Raw genomic sequence first — 19,808 nt, 5'->3', positions numbered from 1 at the left:
AATTGCTCTCTTTTGCTCACAATTGAATTCACTCCATCCACCTCTAAGATTTTGCACTAAGGATTAATCTCACAAAGAGGGTGTGGAGAGTGTTAAGTCTTTTTTTACACCTCAATACTTCAAGTTTAAGCTATAGAATCTAAACTTTAACACAAACTCACACCATACACCACACGCACAGTGCACAAGCTAGATGTAAACGTATATCTAAAAACACACGTTTAACAGGTACTTGAAGACCAAAAACACACACGCATCTGACAGGTACTTGAAGACCAACAGACTATAAGTGTAATGAACATGGCACATTAACCATTGTGGAACATCTGCATTTGAGGCGGCAACTTAAAGCTGCAAAGAAAATGGGGGAAAACCTCTGGTGCAAAACCTGCGTCGAGCAGGACTCAAAACACAGATCGCAGGCGCTCAACTGAGCACACCCGACCACTAATCTAATGGCTCGTTCGCGTGTTTCACAAGTCTTAGAAACGTTATTTGAAGCACCAAAATCAGCAGCCTTCCAAAGGGAAGGCTTCGTTAACTAGCTGTTGTGTTGTGTCAGTACATAACCTGACAGGCAAAGTTAGTTCAACTTGTTAGCTCAAACCCGCGTGCAATCGTCGAAACTTCCATGGTATGCTTGGCGACAGCTCAGCATGTATAAATACCATATATCAATCAATGAAAGCAATGTAGTTCAATCATATTTCTTTCTCTCTGATTACATACTCTCAAACACATCTAAAACAAAATCCACACTACTCCCTATTATTTAAACCTATTTATACTATAAAGCCTGGAGTAATATGCGCAGCATATATAATCATGAACAGTAATGGAAGAAATGCAACATATAGGATGACACAAATAGCAGCTACTGGATTCCAAATGCGGCCGTGAATTAAGCAGTAAACAGAGTACTCCAAAGTCCAAACAGGTGTCCATAGTGAAAGCATTTATCCAGGATGTTTTGTATATCCAGACTTGTGTAAATACTTCACGGCATCCTCAATGAAATAATGGAACCTTTTGTAGAACAAAGCCTAGGTTAGATCATCTTCATCATCATCCTTTTTCTTCAACTCGTTCTTTGCCTTTAGAAGGAGAGTTGTTTTCCAAGGATCCTGAAACAAAAACACATAAGACACCTCGTGTAAAGGGGAACTAACCTACTGTTTATGTTTCTGAAGTTAAGATGCAATACTTCATCTCAGATATACACTACCCTAGAAGAGGCATCTCCCAAATAAAGAAGGAAAAACACAGAAGTTTCCAATTGATTGTACCAGGCGTGTCATGCTGTCAAACTCCTTTACAGCATCAGTAAACTTGCCAACGTCTCCTTCATCCATAGAGGCTGCAAGGTCCTGCCATGCAAATTTCAGTTCAGCCAAGTCACCCAAGAAAACAAAATGTCTACACTTGTGAGTGAACATCTAGGACTGACAGCCTTTTTTGGGTTTCATTTTAGATAGTTGATGTTCAATAATTGAACTGTGCTATAGTGTTAAAAAAACTGTGAAATTCAAGCTAGCAATGTATAGCTTTTGGAAACTTGTAATGAGGCCAGTTTAGTCCTTTTGGCGATGGATGTTTGTAATCTGTGTTAGGGTATTTCTCGTTGGCCTTCGAGGATTAACTTTATGTTCTTCTCTCTATTACTTCCCTCCATTCCAAATTATAAGACGTTTTGGATTTTCTAGATATATAGCTTTTGTTATGCACTTAGATATACATTATGTCTAGATACATAGTTAAAGCAATGTATCTAGAAAAGCCAAAATGCCTTATAATTTGGAATGGAGGGAGTATAATGCAAGGCAGAGCTCCTGCCATTTTTCTTAAATAAAAAAAACTTGAAATGTATAACCAAGGGCTATGCATCAAGATTCAAGAGGAACACAGTGAACAAAAGGAATGCGAGCATTGTATGGTACCGCCAAAAGCTTGTATTCGCGTGTCCCAGAGAAGGTTGGATCAATGTCCTGCCAAAAGGAGTAACATTTAGAAAGTTGACAATAGCAACCAGCTGACAGTTCAATGGAACAGTTTTCACCTGATAGCGCTCCAATGAATTATTTATAGCAACAGTATCACCTCTACATAGTTGGCAAATTCCTGCATTAAGTAGAATGCCTCTGATACCGTACTTGAGAAGGTTATTGTTTATTGATTTACGAGCAATTTCTTCAAAGAGCTCGGTTGCTTTCTGGTACCTGAACATAATGGTAGTGTGTGTGATAAATTGTGCACGAGGCCGCAGTCATGCAAATTATCTTACAAGCTATAAGAAAGCAAGATAAAATTATCTAACAAGGTAAGAAAGCAAGGTAAAACATCTAACAAGCTAAGAAAGCAAAATAAATCATCAGAACAAGTGAATAAATAGTTCAAAAGAGACAGGTAAGTGATAATCTAACACCTAGACCAAAAAAGTGGTCAGTTCAAGCTGGCTACATTAACCTACCCATTTCAAATCAAATAATATCCCCAGCCGATTTACAGCATACAAATCATTTCAAGAAGGGAAATTAGAAATGGGCCAGCAATTTTATAAGAAAGAACAAAACCAAGTCCAACTCAACTATCCATATAGATGATGTTCAGTCTCATGTTTTGATTTTTTTTAACGCAAATGACAGGAGCTCTGCTTCCAATTAAGAAGGAAAGAGTTCTAGGTACAGGCTGGGCAAAGGCCCAAAAGAACTCCGGCCCCAAGCTTGCTCAGAAAGAGGTGGGGTGGGTTTGGGTTGGGAGGCACCATTAATCGAAAACAAAAGTGCCCTTTAGGTAGGATGCAAACGATGTTTAGTATCCAGCAGGGAGAAGCAAAACACTAAAAACCAGAAAATAACTATTAATAGAATGCTAACTCTTTGTGAACAGCCTAAAATGCCTCAGTTGATGCCACGGGGTAGCCTTGATGGTATTCCATCATTTGTCGTGATATTGAAGCCATTTTCATTTTTAGTGCAAAATATATTGCATATTCAGTGAAGAGGGAGCAGGGGTCTACAAAGCAGTTCAGTGTTCAAAATTCGCTGTTGGAAACAAATTTTAACTATGCATTTTCTGTTAAATGGCCTTATTTTTCTATAGGAATTGCACCATGTGAGAGTTAGAAGATAGCTGCGAGCACACAGAAGTTCATTATTTCTTTAATGTACAGTAAGATTTAACAAGTTATGAAACCAGAAATCAGAAAGCATGTATTGAGCAAACTTTCATTTTATAATGCCAGTGAAAATTTGCATTTATGTCAGCACCAAATTGTGTTTTATTGGTAATTTTTTAGTCATTCAGAATAAAGCATTGTTGCATAAAGCTAAAGTAAAAGCTTACTTTTCCAGCTGAGCATATATTTCTGCAATTTTCTGTGTCATGCTGTTTGCCTGAGAGGATTGTCCCTCACTATCAAAAAGATCAGCAGCTCGATTCAGGTAGACTGCAGCATTCTCTAAATCTTGTTCTTGCTGATAGATTTCACCGATATCCTGAAATGTCCAAATTCAAGGCCATCACTTTGGTGCTTCCAGATAATAATAATATATAATTCTTCTGTTCTTGTGAAAGAATACATAATCCAAGTGTATTGGTCAGTACTTTTTTCAAAAACAGAAGTGATTGGTCAGTAAAATAGATATGTAGATTAATCCTTTATATTACAAGAACTGGAAAATAAGAAAATAAAATATAGGCATCAATGTGGTCATATAACATTAAATCATCATTAATAATGTATATGACCTTGCTGTATCTTGCAGCCATGTTCAGTCTACCAATTTCCAGGAAAAGATTAACGGCATTGTTAAGTGCTTGTGCAGCATCTGCATGAAACATTATATGTAACAGTTAGTAGAGTAAGTTGTAGCATGAACAGTCATGCCAAGGGAATTAAACTTCATTTTGTCTGGTTGGATTAATGATTTGTTTAGTTGCAGAAAGTACTCACGATACATAGCCTTAATGTTTCTTTAATTGCATTAAAACAATTATTGTTAAAGGGACATGCCATATTTTGCATGCTAGCTGCTAGATGTCCCAAGGGTAGCCAACTATGGAAAGAGGTAGACATATTTAGCCAGAAGGAACAAATCAAACAGCATAACTTAGACAACTGAATGAATTTCACTAGCTCCAATAATTGATATTCTAGAAAATATGAAGGATGTATCGAATTGTATGGCTAGCTAGAAAATGTATGAAATGAAGAATAACAACAAAGGTGGATATTCATCATACTCTGGTAAGTGTATATAGAAGTACCTTGTGGTGAGAACTTTTTGTAGCAGTTTGCTGCCTCAACATAAGCAGAAGCAGCCTCGTGCTTGCTATCACCCTATAAAACAAACCTCAGCAGCATAGTCTCATAATTTAATTTCCATGATCACATGAAATGGTATGCAGAAAAAAAAAACAAAAAAGGAATAACCAAACAAACCTGCAAATGACAATCTGCAATCTTTTTGTATACCGCAGCTGCTCTGCTCCCTATAGCAAATAGTTACAATGATTAACAAGGATAAGAAGTTTTTCTTTTCCTTAAATGCAAAGGAGTAGTTGATAAATTCCAGTATGACAAGATAAATCTGCAATTTCAGATTCCCACTCATGGATAGCGAATGGATTCGAGAGGACAACAGGGCACAGTAGCTACTGAACATGCATATCAGCAGTTCAGGATCCCTAATGGATAAGTCGGATGTGAAACCAATACAGTGGGATATGGGACGCAATTCAATATTGAAAGAGACAAATTATGCGGCCTATAAAAAAAAACGGATCTGAGAATCGTAACTTCGCAATTTTTGCATTTCAGACCATGGAACAGATGAAACTGCACATGGATGGTAGTATCAGGGAGCTCAATATTAAGATCGGCCTAATGGCATCGATAAATTTCGTCGAAATCACGAGTATCATGTAACCTCTCCCCCAATCAAAATCACTTATATATATGAAACAATAAACCTAGATATCAGAAATCGCATTTCCGTACGTATCACCGCGATACCCAGCGAAACGACATCATCAGACACCTACATACGATCGATCGCGCATTGATGTCTCACTACCAGCACACGGATGCGAGATTGCCAAACGATGCAAAAAAGGGAACAGGGGGCTCACAGTTCTTCGCGAGTTTGAAGAAGTTGCCGGCCCTGTCGAGGAGGTCGGCGGCTTCCTCGTACTTGTTGCCGAAGAGGCCCCATCCGGAGAGCTTCTGATCGGCCTTCTTCTCGAAATCGTCCCCGCGACCCTCGTGGTCGCCCATTCCTCTCTCTCTCTCTCTCTCTCTCTCTCTCTCTCTCTCTCCGGCTGCTGCCGTACGAGGACGCGGTTGCGCGCGTTGCTACCGATCGGTGGCGGTGGACGGTGGTGCGGTGCCGTGCGGAGTGCGAATTGCTGCGACAGGGCACCTGGCGCCTTCTTGTTGGGTTGCGGCCTGCGGGGAAGCGAGGACGGGCCAGGTGAGATATGTTCCACCAGGCCCATAGGTGAATAGTCCAATAACTTTTTTTATCTCTTTTAATTTGCTAAAAGGGGCTCTTGTGTTCTTGTCCCTACTTTGACGTGAAATTGTGATTTTGCCCTCATTTTTTTAACTTTGTGATTTTGCCCTTAACTGTAGCAAAGTCAACGCGATTTTGCCCCTGGTCAACGGTAAAAACAGGGGCAAATTCGCGTTGACCAGGGGCAAAAACGCGTTGACTTTGCTACAGTTAAGGGCAAAATCACAAAGTTAGAAAAGTGAGGGCAAAATCACAATTACACATGTGTGTAAGGGATCCTATACTAAGGCTGTGTTTTGGATCCAGGGGCTAAAGTTTAGTCGTGTTATATTGGACGTTTAGATACTAACTAGGAGGATTAAATATGAGATACTTATTAAACTAATTATATATGAGTAGACTAATTAGCGAGATGAATCTATTAAGCCTTAATTAATCTATAATTAGCAAATGTTACTGTAGCACCGTATTATCAAAATAATGGACTAATTAGACTTACTAGATTCGTCTCGTAAATTAATCTTAATCTGTATATTTAGTTTGGTAATTAGTCTATATTTAGGACTCCTAATTAATATCTAAGGCTATGTTCAGCCGTCGTTATAATAGCCATGATATAGTATTTTTTTTCTCCCGACCAATCGGCCGTATAAATTTTTGCATGACACAGCCTAAGGCCGCGTTTAGTTTCAGCCGCAATCGGCATTTGCACAGTGTTTGATGTGACGGCAAACACGATAGCAATTTCGTTTGTATTTGTGAATTATTGTTCAAACATTGACTAATTAGGCTCAAAAGATTCGTCTCGCAAAGTTTAACCAAACTATGCAATTAATTTTTGATTTTATCTACATTTAATACTCTGTACATGTACTATAAGTTTAATGTGATAAGAATTTTTTTTATATAATGCTAAAGTTAGAAGTTTTGGGAATTAAATATGGGCTAAGGCGTCAGTGTATATTTCGAGAGAAGTCGTTGCCGAAAAAGCGCGCACGGCGCACCGAAAGTGCGGCCTGACAACTGACGAGACGAGACTTGATTGAAGACTAGGCACAGCAAAAAGGACGGCCTTTGCTTCCGACCGAAGTCTCCTCGCTAGTGTTTAAACATGGATTAATTAGGCTTAAAATGTTTGTCTCGTAATTTCCCACTAAACTGTGCAATTAGTTTTTCTTTTCGTCTACATTTAATGCTCCATGCACAGGCCGCAAACATTCAATATGACAGGTACTGTAGCAACTTTTTGAAAGTTATGGTGCAACTAAACAAAGGTTTAGTTCCGCCGATTTGGCGCTGACAAACGCACTGTAGGTACAGTATAGTTTTGTTTTGTTTTTGTTTGGTAATAATTGTTCAATTGTTGACTAATTAGTCTCAAAATATTCGTCTTGTAAAGTACAGCCAAACTGTGTAATTAGTTTTTGATTTCGTCAATATTTAGAACTCCATGCATGTACCACAAGTTTGATGTGACAGGGAATCTTCTTTTTGTCAAAGTTAAGAATTTGGTGGAACTAAACAGGGCCCAAAAGTCTCAGTGTGCGCGGGTCGGCGACTAGGTGGGTGTCAAGTCAAAGGGTAAAGACCCGACGGGTATTTGATCCATTAGGAGATAGGGATGGGATCATATCTTTACCTGTGGGCATCTAAATAGGAAAGAATCCATACCCGACGGGTATAGCGGGTACGGGAACATTCCCTGTTTACCTGTCCCCGTTATCCGTTGGGGAACTCGACTATTTGAGCTGTCATGCGAGTATTAGGAGTATTAGGCCCAAAAAAAACTTAACATAAGTATTTTGGTCTAAATCTGAACAGTCATATATATAGTTTGTGTGTTCTAGAACCCTCGTTCAATTTTTTCTCACCATCTCCGTCAGCAGCACAAGCACGCCTGTCTCACGAGCGCTCGTGCCCCTCGCTTCCTCAGTTCGGTCTCTCTGCCACCTTTGCTCGTCTTTCTCGCAACCTCGCTCCTTCTCCTCGGTATCTCCGAGACCCCGACACTTATACCCGGGTAAAGAAGAAACGTCTCCGATTGCAAAGCTGCGACCCCAAGTATTCTTATTTATCGGATATGCAGTACCTGTCGGGTATTTGTTACCCGACCTGATTCCCGACGGATATGGAGATGGACAAAAATCTATACCCGAGACAGTTAATGGAGATAAGAACCGGATGAATTTATCATAGCGGAGAAGAGAATGTTCCGACGATCCCGTTCCGACTAGCGGAGAAGAGAATGTTCCGACGATCCCGTTCCGACGATCCCGACGGATATATCCCGGTTGCCATCCTTAGTCAAGGGACAGCAACAGGGCCATCGTTTCCTCTTCCTCCCTACCACTCGCTCGCCGAAACCTCACCAGTGTCACCACCACCATGGATGGTTCCGCCTCCCCCTCCGCCGCCGCCGAGACTGATACGCAGGGAGGAGAAGCTCCGTCCAAAGCCAAGCGAGGCAACGGTACGATCAACGGAAACTGATGCCACCTCACTCTGCTTCGGTTTGTATTAGTAGTACCTTAGTTCGCTAGCGTTTACTCTTCCCTAGACGAAAACGATGTCCTTAGTCCTTACTGAGATCTATAGTTACTGTACTTTTCTTATATAAGGATATTTGTAGTTCCTTTTTGAAAAACCCTGTTGTGATTATTACTGATTACCACTGCTGTTGTATTCTAGTGTGATAACAATTTCATGACGACTTCGGTTTCACCATAAGTTACTTATAACTTGTGGTGATCTGTTGTAGGAATTGTCATTATAAACTAGTTCGTGTAAGGACTGCTGTTGCAGTTCAAGCTTTCAACTAAATGGAACCTCACCCGTTCGAAACTGATGTCATTATTTTGCTTAGGGCCTCTTTGGCACGGCTTATGCCGGCTTCGGCTTCATCTATTTTGTGCGAATCGAAGCACTGTAGCGTGAAGCCGTTTTGTAAGCCGGGGTTAAAATGAACTAGAAGCCGGGAAAAGCTAGTTTTTCTGGCTTTATCGGCTTTGGCTTCACCGGTGAAGCCGTTTTAGATGAGCCATGTCAAAGGGGCTTTAGTGTCAAGCACCTGCTTAATGTTAGATTTGTGATAACGATGCTTGTCATTCCTTATTCAGCTGAGGAGAAATATCAACATGGACAGCCGGTTTATTTTCCAGAGGAGCTAGTGGACAATTGGGTTTCTTTTTCTCGTCGTGGCTTGTATTATTGCTACAGCATCTCGTTGCGAGGGTCTTCCAACACAACTGCTGATCCAACCGACATAATTTTAGCTGTCAAATGTGACTTGGGACCTGACTTCCTTCGGCACTCTTTTAACTCGGGTGGTATTGAAATTACCATTAAGTACTCGCACAAGATCCATCTGACTCAAGAAAATGTAAATATGGAGTGATGTTATCTTTTTTCTTAATCTCAGGTTCCTGTTTTTAGTTTCTTTTATCAATATATGTTAGTATTTTAAGTGTGAGAGGTCTTCTGCATTAATGCTGTGTACAACATTTTTGCTTCTTCAGGTAATTTTTGCTAGAAGATTCCAGACCACGGTTCTTTCTTTGCTCATTAACAGTGACCATTCGGAAGTCAGCGATGCTATAAAATACTTCCATGAACTGCAAGTAGATGTGGGGGTAGTCTATCTACTTCTGCCCACAGTGTATGGTGAAATTGATTGGTGTGGTATCGAGTTCTCAACTTCATCAGTATATGATGATGTGACTGATAAAAATCTGAGACATTGCCATTCTTGTAAAGATGCTGATATACTGCAGACAATGGATGACCCTTGCTGCAGGTGCATACTTCAGAATTCTGTTGTCTATGCCCCTCGTGATGGAAACTTTTATAATATTACAGACCTTGACCTAATTGTAAACCAACCTTTGGATTTGAACAATAGGAGTGCTGTTAGCTGCAAAAGGTATTAAGATTAGATTTATATTTGTCCTTATATTTGTTATGTGCTCCTGTAATTGGTAGAATTTACATCCAAAAATTGGTATTCTTTTTGTATGCTCTGGATATGGCCCACATTTTACCTCTGAAAGCAAACTACTGTTGGTTGCCAATGGATTATTCAGAGTGCAAAACTTCCTCTACAAATGCTACGAAAAAAGGAAAGGTTGTTTTCTGTTAACAGTACCAATGTTTTTGCCTCTTGGTATCTTGTTCTAACAGCATATATAAATTCGTTATTACACACAATATTTTTGCCTCTTGATAGTGCAAAACTTCCTCTACAAATGATATCATGTTAGCATATATCTTGTTCTAACAGTATATACAACCAACAATTAGCCTTACAAGAGTGATATCATTGGATTAGTATTTGAAAGCACTATCTTATAAGATAAAATATGGGTCAAAGTATAACTTTGGAGACCACGCCTAGTCAAACCGCACCTTATATTGAAATGGAGGGAGTAATTTAGTAAGTAAATTCGATGCAAAAGAAAAGGTATGCACATGTAACTTTCCACTCTCAGAAGACAGAGAATGAGGTTAGAAGTTGGAGTTGTAACCTGTGACCCTACTGCTGTTAATAGGCTATGTATGATGTTAACTTATCCTTTTCCTTTCTTCAGAACGTGGGAGTCATAAGTTGCCACCTGGACTCTGCAGAGTAGTCATGGCACCAGTGTCGACAAATACTTTGCTCAGCTTCTCATTTATTCCTTCCATAATGTACCGTATCCAGTGTCTGCTTCTTTCTGCAAAGTTGAAAATCCAGTTGGGCCCAAGAATGCAACAGTTCAACATAACAGCTATGGAGGTTCTCTTTTTCTCAGCAGTTATTTACTCCACTAATAGCTGTGGTAGGCAACTAGATACTAAGGTTAACTGGATGAGCTTTTAAGCTACAAAAGAATTTCAGTTGCTCTTATTTTGTCGAGGTGTTGAGAATAAAGAAGGCTTGCCAATTGGCAATGTCAATGCATTACATGCTACTGAACAGCAGTTTTCTTTTAAAAAAAAGAACAGATGGCTTGCTTGTATTATGCTTAATTTCTAAACTAATAGCAACATTGGTTAATGCTTAACTATTTCGTTTCCTATGAATTTGAATTTAGCAAGCTGTATCATGTGCAGATTCTGGAAGCACTTACAACAAAGGAATGCCAGGAGACTATTTCACTGGAATCATTAGAAACACTTGGGGATTCTTTCATTAAGTATGTTACAAGCCAAAATCTTTTTAGCAAATACAAACATCGAGAGGACATACTAACCTCTATGAGGGAAAAAAAGGTCGCCAACGCAGCTCTATGTCAGCTAGCTTGCAAAAGCGAACTTGTGGTACTGAAGATCTTCTAATCTGCTTTGCATGCCTTTTTTTCAACTTAGTATTGAAGTGTAATAGTTGGTTAAACTTTCTGAATATAGTAGTTTGTGATCGAAACTCAACACTTATCGTTGCCAAGGAGTCCTGAGCTTGGAACCTGGCTTGTTGCTTTATTTAATCAACAAAAAAGTCCAAATTACTCCCCCCAAGTTTGGCCTATGTCCAGATAACGTTTTGTTCAATTTACTCCCCCATCTACTTCAGTTGGTCCAGTTTACCCTTAACAAGATCTATCTTTTTTGTGTCTCCATGTGCAAGTTAAGTTTTAATTCAAATTTTGTGAGATAATAGTGAACATCATATTTTATGTTACCAAATATATATGATGAATGTTTCATCGTTATGTTTCATACAATTTTATATCTCTAGTGCTAATTTATTACGACCAATCAAATGATGATGAATTTTTTTATGTATTTTTAACATAAATTATTATGTCATCTGTCACCTCACAAAATTTGAAATTAAAACTCAACTTGTACACAGAGAAACAAAAAAAAAATCTTTGTATGGGGTAAATTGGACCAACTGAAATTGTTGGGGGAGTAAATCGAACCAAATGTTTTTAGGTTTATTTGGACATAGGCCAAACTTGAGGGGAGTAATTTGGACCTTTTCCTTTAATTCAAAAAGAAAATAATTTTGTTCACTTAAAGTCATATTACTAGTGATGAATGTTCGCACCGTGGTTCAAATGACCTTGTTTAGAGCAGTCTTTTCATGGAAAAAATGTTGCAGGAACTGTTATGCTTTCTACAAAATTTCTGTGTTGCAAACAGGCATGCCAGCTAAGATCATGTTGCGAGCAATATTTTCATGGAAGTCCTACTGGAGATGTAGATTTCGTTTTCTGTCCATTACTTTGTTACAAGTTTTAAAGGTGCCTTTTGATAATACTGTTATCCACAATTTTTTTCTTGTTTGGCAGGGATACATTCGAGGTGAATTGTTTAACCCAAAAAAATGGACCATTCCAGGGCTCGGCTATGACACATGTGGTAACAACGAAGTTTTCTTCCGAGCAACCAATAATATGTACAGTCTGAAGGAAATATCCATAAAAAGCAAGAGAATTGCTGATACAGTTGAAGCCTTGACTGGGGCCTACCTCAGTGCTTGTGGTGAACTGGCAGCAGTTCATTTCATCAAATCACTAGGAATGGATGTAGAACTGCATAGTAAAATGCAGGTTGAAAGGATTATTACAACAAAATCTGAAGAATTCATTGACGTGAAAAGCTTGCAGACAATCCTCGGTTATGTGTTCGATGACAGTTCACTGTTAATAGAAGCATTGACACATAGTTCCTACAATATTTCTGGTATTGCTTGCAATGAGGTTAATCTTGATGACTTAATGTACTTTGATCTTCAGTAGCAATCGTTTATATTTTTTTTCGTATTTAATTGCAAACAATTCTTTTTCAAAGTTAACAATGTTTTTGCAGTTGAGTAATCTGCAACATTGAAATGGTAGTTCAGTAGTTTTTCAGTTAATCCAAAGGGCGTGAATATGTAACATAAAGACTAACCCAAGCCATGGAATGGAATACTAAATTTTAATACAATGAAAAATTATTCTCCTGCGTGTTTGAGGGGAAAAATAATGTTTTGCAGTTCTTTGATGCACCCTTGACATGCAAGAACATAGACAAAATTGTCCGTTCAGAATTACTAAAGGTGGCTAAATAATACCAACAGCAACGGAGTCTAAAAATCTACCAATAGGAGAGAATCAGAGAAGTACAAGGAAATGTATGAAATTATAATTTATTAATTGTATTAACCCTTTTATTAACTTCTTTTAACACAAATGATATTTTACCCCAGATGGCTTTTTATGGGTAAACTTAACAAGTCCGTGCCCGTGTGCAGAGGCTTGAATTTCTTGGAGATGCTGTATTGGACTACATCTTAACTGATTACTTTTACAGAGAATACTACTCCAATTGTACACCAGCACTGTTGACAAATCTACGAAAAGCTTCTGTGAACAACTGTTGCTATGCACATGCAGCTGTTAAAGCAGGGTTACACAAGCATATTCTTCATTTCTCATCAAAACAGATGATTAACGATCTTGAGAATTCAGGACGGTCATTTTCAGGCCCATCGCATGGTTGGGAACCTGGCATTGGTCTACCTGAGGTGTGTCTTTTTTAATGTTCAGTTTTTCTAGGTTTCTTTAAAAACACAGAGCTTATTCAGAACTACTTTTCAGCCATGGAACAATGTTTTCCTCTCACAACATTTCAGCATAAGCCAAATTTCAGCATCAGCGAACAGGGTGATGTTTCATGCATTTCTAGGCCCATGAAAACACGTGCCCTTTTTTTGTTTGCGTTGAACATGTAAACTTACTGTATTTTATATGGTTTCTGTTTCATGCTTCTTGGATAAATTAGTTATTAGCTATAGCTGTATGGCTGAAAATGGGTAGCAGTTCTGTTCAGCTTTCATTAGTCTTTATTCTCTCGCACAGTATTATCATGTCTCATGGCAGACAACTGCCACTCTGCCAGTTACGGGGTAGATGATTCTGTAGGCTTAGGATGAATCTGGTTTAACATTTGAAATGGCAACGTGAAATATGGATTAACCATGTGGTTGCACCTGGTTTCCACCTTTGTTTGTTTTTAACTGAAACCTTCGAGATTTCTCGATAGGTGCTATATTCTGTTTACAACTCTTTCGATATTCTTTTCCATTTTCGTGGGTAACATGTGTCTGTTGCTTGTTGGCAAATAAAACGCAGGATCTCGCAGATTTGTTTGAAGCAATAGCTGGTGCAATTTACGTCGACAGCAGGAATGACAAGGAGGTTGTCTGGAGAGCCATGAGACGGCTACTGGAACCTCTTGCCACCCCCAAGACCATGGAGCCTGACCCATTGTCGGAACTGAAGGAATTATGTGAGTGCAAAAGTTACCCTCAGCCATCGTACTCTCCAACTCGTGACGACGCAGCTGGAGTGACAAGGGTGGTTGCAAAGGTGAAGGCTGCGGGGACAGAGTACTCTGAGACTGGAAAAGGCCGCAACCAGGAGGTGGCGGAAGCTCTCGCTGCCAACGCTCTGCTCAAGAAACTAAAGGCCGCAGCAAGAGGATGAAGCTTGGACTTGGAGCAGAGGATTTTGCGCACTTGATAGCTGTTTTCGCGGAGGATCAAGTCGGTCGCTTGGTTACCAGCTTGTACGTAAGACTGGTTGAAGGTTTGAGCGCTGCCTCTGGTTTCGCAGTTGTGAGAAACTTTTATTAGTGTTGAGTGTTGAACCAATGTTTCTGCTAGACCATATGTCTCCACCAATTAGATACTCCATGGTCCATGCTATAAGGGCAGTTGAACCATCCCCTTGGTTTCGATAGCTGCCACAAAAACTCTAACCTACGATGTACAGTGTCTTCGTGTGGACCCTAAGTGATGAGTTTCCTCCCCACCCGTCATTTTTCGCATCTTGTTCTCTCTCCTCCGTCCTGGTCTCCTTTCTGCTTCTGGGGCCAACGACGGGTGAGCAAGAGCGGGCCGGTGCACGCGGCTTGTCACATGTGTGCAGTGCTCGCTGCCGGACATGGCGGGCGCGATGCTGGACGGTGTGAGCGTGGCCGAGCACGGCGAGCATAGGCCATGCGAGCGGCGAGCGGCGAGCGGCGAGCGCGTGCAACTGAAAAGAAGAGTGACGCGCCCTGGACGCCCGAATCTTTTTGGCAATTGGCGACATTAGCATGGCAATTGGCGAGGGAAGCTAATCCACTTCTGATATGTATAATCCAATCATCGTGTGACATGGTGTTTGAATCTCCTGAATGTCTGATTTACGTATGTACCCTTGTGCAAAATGTACTACTAGACATCCGAGACTGTTCTGCCCTATTTTTTTTTAAGCTCCACTTCCAATTTCGCTAGCTAAACATAGTGATAACTCCACGAACTGCTCTAAAAAAAATAACTCCAGGCTTTTTGTGTATAACTTAAAAGGATACTCTAAAAATTTCAGTTTTTTTTAGAGCTGCTCCTTAATGGATTAGCGGAGCAGAGCTAGTTTGATAGAGTGCAGCAGGACAGCAGTCCTAAACAAACCTGTGTATAGGTGAACTTGCACGTGTGTGCTAGAAGGCCGCGTGAGCGCTAGGTTGGACCGGCGAGCGCAGGCGCGAGTAGTCCTATCATTATCGTGGGTCACCCAAAATATTGGAAGAAGCGATTTCTTGGGGTATTGGACTACGAACTGATTTTGTTTCTCATTTTCTTCTCTCTCCTTACAGCTTGATTGCACCTCAAATTTTTTCTTATGTGTCAAGTTCATTTAATTTTATGGAAACCACCTCCAGTACTCTGTTGACTGTTGACACTGCCCTCTCATTCACATTAGTAGTCGAAAACATATTTAAACTGGGGTGGAAGCTAAAATGTTGTTCGACTAAAGAAAAATAAGCGGTAATGCTGGTGTCTGTGTGTTCGGAGCTCAGCTGATCCACAAGCAAGGCTCTCACAAGAAAGCTCGGATGCCTCCGTCCTCCGTCTTACTTTATTATTTCTTTCCTACCTTATCCTCCCATCTTACTTTTCCACCACCGCCCACCGTCGTTGTACAACGTCGCTGGTGGCCAAGGCATGCACACCATCGTTCGCCGCTGCTGAGTGGTTTCTTGGCTTTCGGCGCGGCGAGCTGTGGCTGCTATCCGCAGCTGATGTGGTTGAGTGAGCTCCGTTCCACCCCACCCATGGTCGTACGCACCGGAGCTCCACTCGATGCACCCCGACCGAGCTCGTCACCAGCGATGGCTTCCATGCTGGCCGGTTCGGCCACCACATGGTTCGTGCCAAGGCTCGTGGACCTACGGCGGCGGCGTGCGCGTGTGGCACTCCTGCTCCTGCCACCACCGTCTCCGCTCACCTGGTGGCGCTCCCGCCCCTGTCAGTCATCCACTATCGCAAAGCCATATTTGTTTCCACCGATGCTAGTGTATTGTGTTGGCCCAAACAAAATCATACGCAACAACTCAAATGCTTTACTAGTGCTCATCATGTTTTTCTTGGGATGGACGTTTTCAACTTGTTTGTCGGCTTGACAATAGCTACAAAGCTTATCCTTCTCAAACACATCTTTCAAGCCTCTAACCAAGTCATGCTTAACCAATCTATTCAATTGTTTCATTCCAACATGACCAAGCCTTCTATGCCATAACCAATCCAAACTAGACTTAGTGAACAAGCATGTTGACAATTGAGCTTCACTAGCATTAAAATCAACCAAGTATAGATTCTCATATCTAAAGCCTTTGAAAATCAAGTTACAGCCATCTACACTTATGATCAGTGGCAAATCTAGGATTTTATCTCGGGGTATGCCGTCCAAAAAAAATTCTATATAATTCGGCAAATCATTTAGCAATTTGGTAACGGTAGTAAAATTGGCAACGTAATTCGGTAATAATAGTTAAATTTGGAACATAATTTGGTAATAGTAATTCAGTAGTTGTGGTAAAACTTGCAACGTAGGGATGACTCAATGTTGTTAGTAATGAAAGTAGACAAGATTTTTCTACATGAAAAAGAAGAGAAAAGGGCAAAGACTGAATTACGTCTTGGTGTCTCAGTCAGTCGCCTTTGCTTGTTAGCCATGCACGCGCAGCTAGCAGGCAACAACCGAGCTCCCTAGCTCCAAACTTGCGGTAGATGAATGGATGAGGGCAGATGGTGCGTTGGATCCTAGAAGCCAAGGCGTCACCGTGTTAGTTGTGAGGACTTGCCAAGTTGGGTCCTGGATCTCCCATCCGTGTGACTCTGGGCGCATGGCCCTGGACCCTGGAGAAAAGCAGCAAAGCTGCAAAGGCCATCTCGACAAAGCTAGGTTGCTAGCATTGCGTTCGTTTTCAGTTCTCCAGCCTATAGGTAAGTGTTCTTTTGTTTTGTTTTGTTTTTCAAATACAGTATATATACTTCAATACATGCTGGATCTGTAGGGTATGCCAGTGCATACCTGGAATACCCTGTAGCTCTGCCCCTGCTTATGATCTCTACATCATATACCCCAAATATGCACTAGAATCTAAGATCACACAATTGAGCCACAGATAGCAAATTGAAGTTTAAGCTCTCAACTAGCAACATATTGGAAATGCTCATGTCATTGGACATTGCAATCTTACCAAGCCCTTTGACCTTGGTTTTGCCATTGTCACCAAATGTGATACTACCATAACCATTATTGCCATTTGTGTTGATTGAGTTGAACATTCTTGCATCATCGGTTATGTGTTGAGTGCACCCACTATCAAGAACCCAATGCCTTCCTTTGACTTTGTAATTGACCTATAAAAAAAGGATCAATTCTTTTTAGGTACCCAAACTTGCTTGGGTCCTTGAAGGTTAGTGACCAAGCTCTTTGACACCCAAATGGCTTTCTTCTTTGAGCCCATTCATGGTGCACCAATGAACTTAGTCTTCACACCATTAGTACCCTTGGTAAGCACATAGAAAGAATCAAACTTAATTAAGGATACATTGGCTTGAGACTTCTTTTTCATGCACTTTTACTCTATATGACCAACTTGCTTGCAATTTGTGCAAAACTGACCATTGTTCTTTACAAAACTAGTCTTGTGAGGAGCAAAGACCGCTTTGCCTTTCTTAGGGGTATAGCCCAATCCCTCTTTGTAGAGAGAAGCTCTTTGGCTACCCAAGCACATAAGCAAGCGGTCCTCACCACCATAGGCCTTAGCCAAGGTGTGATTGAGCTCTTTTACCTCCTTCTTGAGTGTCTCATTCTCAACCATTAGTGAGGCATTACAAGTGAAACCATCAATACTAGATGAGGTAGAAGTGGAAGTGCTACAATAAGGGTTAGTGGGAGCAACAATGATAGGATTATAGAATGATTCATCAATTATATCATAAGTTAAGCCTTTGTCGTATGTTATAACATGATCCTTCTCATTTTGCTCATTAAGTAGAGAGGAATGAGCTTTTTCAAGCTTCTTGTGAGCCTTGCCAAGCTTCTCTGGGCTTCCTCTAGCCTCTCATGAGATGCATTGAGATCATCAAAGGCTTGCTTAAGGGCTTTTAGTTCCTTTTGCAAGACTTTGTATTCCCTTCTCTTAATGTCAAAATATTCCTTAGCATCATCTAACATGTCAATTAATTCATCTTTAGTGGGTTCATCATCATCACTATCACTTTTATTTTTATCATGTTCCTCATCATCACACTCATCATCGGATTGTACCTTAGTGGCCTTAGCCATGAAGCATGATGGAGTGTCGAAGAGAGAAGGTTTCTCATTAATAGCAATGCTTGCAAGAGCCTTCTTCTTGGCGGTCTTGTCATCATCACTATCATTATCATCACTTGAGGAAGCATCACTATCCCAAGTGACCACATATGAACCACCCTTCTTCTTCTTGAAGGTCATATTGTCCTTCTTCTCTTTCTTGTCCTTCTTGTCTTTCTTCTTGTTCTTCTTATCATCATCATTGTTGCTATTGTATGGGCATTGAGCAACAAGATGATCCTTGCATCCGCACTTGAAGCATCTTATTGATTCTTCCTTGTTCTTAGATGAAGACTTCTTCCTTCTAGAATGGTAGCCCTTCTTCACCATGAACTTGCGTAATCTCTTGACAAAGAGAGCCATCTTCTCATCATCATCATCATCATCCCATGAGCCATCATCTTCACTTGATGTATCTTGCTTGGCCTTGCCCTTGGATGATGAACCAACTTTGAATGCCACACTCTTCTTCTTCTCATCCTTCTTCTCTTTGTTCTTTTCTTTCTTCTCATCATCATCTCTATAAGCATCATCAGTCATGATATCTCCTAAGATTTGGTTTGGTGTCATTATGTCCAAAATGGTCCTCACTAGTAAGGTGACCAACATGCCAAATCATGTGGGTAAGCATCTCAAGAACTTATGGGAGAAGTCTTTGTCTTCTACCATCTCACCAAGTGTTTTGAGATCATTGACAAGCACTTCCATCCGATGAAACATGTCTGGCACACTCTCATCTTCCTTCATCTTTAAGCTAGCAAATTTCTCCTTGAGAATGTTTGCCTTTGCACCCTTTATTGCCTTGGTGCCCTCAAATGATTCTTTCAACTTCTTCCAAGCTTCATGAGCTATCTCAATATTCTTGATTTGCTCAAATGTTCTCTCATCAATATCATCATAAATAGCACTAGGAGCAATGTCATTATTTTGGAGAAGCACTTCTTCACCCGCGGTGGGATTCTCTAGATCGGCTATCTCAATTTTGGTCTCCACAACCTTCCACACTCTTCTATTGATTGACTTGATATGAGTGGTCATCTTTGACTTCCAATAAGGATAATTTGTGTCATCAAATTGGGGTGGCTTCTTGGTGTTGTTGATTTGAGCCATTTTGATACCGAAGGTTGTTAAGCCTCAAATCACGGTGACCACGGCTCCGATACCACTTGAAAGGTCCTAATGGCTAGAGGGGGGGGGTGAATAGCCTATTAAAAATTCTACAACAACACTAAGTCAAGTGATTAGTAATTAAGATGGCAAAGCGAATTTTGCGTTAGCACCACACTTGTGTTGCAAGCCACCTTCCCAATTCTAAAATCTATGATCTCTAGTATATCACAACAAGGCTTAGTCAATAATTTACACCTAGGTGAGCAATCTAGCAAGAGAACTACAACTAAGAGCTACACTAACTAGTTCAATTTCCACAAGCTCTACACAAGTAAAGGCACAATGTAATATAAGAAAGTGGTAGAGAGGTATACCGCCATGGCAAGTGATCAATCAATGAATACCAATGAATATCAAGGAGACAATCAAGGCATAATGATTTTTCCTCCAAGGTTCACTTGCTGGCAAGCTAGTCCCCGTTGTGGTGATTCACTCACTTGGAGGTTCACGCGCTAATTGGTATCTCACGCCAAACCTACAACCGAGTGCCGCACAACCAACACAAGATAAGGAT

The 19,808-nt window shown here is 40.5% G+C and overlaps 2 protein-coding genes across 3 annotated transcripts; one reads left to right on the top strand and one right to left on the bottom strand.

Moving 5' to 3' along the window:
• Nucleotides 1-659: 659 nt before the first annotated feature.
• LOC136538260 (alpha-soluble NSF attachment protein-like) lies at nucleotides 660-5,418 on the bottom strand. Its single transcript, XM_066530243.1, has 9 exons — nucleotides 5,131-5,418; nucleotides 4,442-4,491; nucleotides 4,267-4,339; nucleotides 3,748-3,827; nucleotides 3,343-3,494; nucleotides 2,057-2,216; nucleotides 1,938-1,985; nucleotides 1,287-1,367; nucleotides 660-1,124 (listed from the first exon to the last, which is right to left on the bottom strand). Exons 1-9 carry the CDS (start codon nucleotides 5,273-5,275, stop codon nucleotides 1,044-1,046), a joined length of 870 nt encoding a protein of 289 aa, XP_066386340.1. The 5' UTR covers nucleotides 5,276-5,418; the 3' UTR covers nucleotides 660-1,043.
• Nucleotides 5,419-7,724: 2,306 nt separating this feature from the next.
• On the top strand, nucleotides 7,725-14,290 carry LOC136520345 (endoribonuclease Dicer homolog 2a-like). 2 transcript variants are annotated; one of them, XM_066513816.1, is made up of 9 exons: nucleotides 7,725-7,983; nucleotides 8,630-8,892; nucleotides 9,029-9,432; nucleotides 9,560-9,633; nucleotides 10,097-10,284; nucleotides 10,602-10,808; nucleotides 11,783-12,193; nucleotides 12,730-13,002; nucleotides 13,610-14,290. In XM_066513816.1, exons 1-9 carry the CDS (start codon nucleotides 7,899-7,901, stop codon nucleotides 13,961-13,963), a joined length of 2,259 nt encoding a protein of 752 aa, XP_066369913.1. In that variant the 5' UTR covers nucleotides 7,725-7,898; the 3' UTR covers nucleotides 13,964-14,290. The 2 variants fall into 2 exon arrangements, with proteins under 2 accessions (XP_066369913.1, XP_066369919.1); XM_066513822.1 differs by having other exon boundaries at nucleotides 13,620-13,773.
• The last annotated feature ends 5,518 nt before the right edge of the window (nucleotides 14,291-19,808 follow it).

This window comes from Miscanthus floridulus, chromosome 2 (assembly GCF_019320115.1).
Source record: "Miscanthus floridulus cultivar M001 chromosome 2, ASM1932011v1, whole genome shotgun sequence".
Lineage (NCBI taxonomy): Eukaryota > Viridiplantae > Streptophyta > Magnoliopsida > Poales > Poaceae > Miscanthus > Miscanthus floridulus.
This window is presented reverse-complemented; position numbering and strand designations above follow the sequence as displayed.

Coding starts and splice junctions, on each gene's coding strand:
- LOC136520345 (XM_066513816.1), top strand. CDS start 7,899: ATGGATGGTTCCGCCTCCCCCTCCGCCGCCGCCGAGACTGATACGCAG. Junction 8,893..9,028: donor TCCATCTGACTCAAGAAAAT/GTAAATATGGAG, acceptor TTGCTTCTTCAG/GTAATTTTTGCTAGAAGATT. Junction 9,634..10,096: donor ATGCTACGAAAAAAGGAAAG/GTTGTTTTCTGT, acceptor TCCTTTCTTCAG/AACGTGGGAGTCATAAGTTG.
- LOC136538260 (XM_066530243.1), bottom strand. CDS start 5,275: ATGGGCGACCACGAGGGTCGCGGGGACGATTTCGAGAAGAAGGCCGAT. Junction 4,492..5,130: donor CTTCAAACTCGCGAAGAACT/GTGAGCCCCCTG, acceptor TATTTGCTATAG/GGAGCAGAGCAGCTGCGGTA. Junction 1,986..2,056: donor ATTCATTGGAGCGCTATCAG/GTGAAAACTGTT, acceptor TCCTTTTGGCAG/GACATTGATCCAACCTTCTC.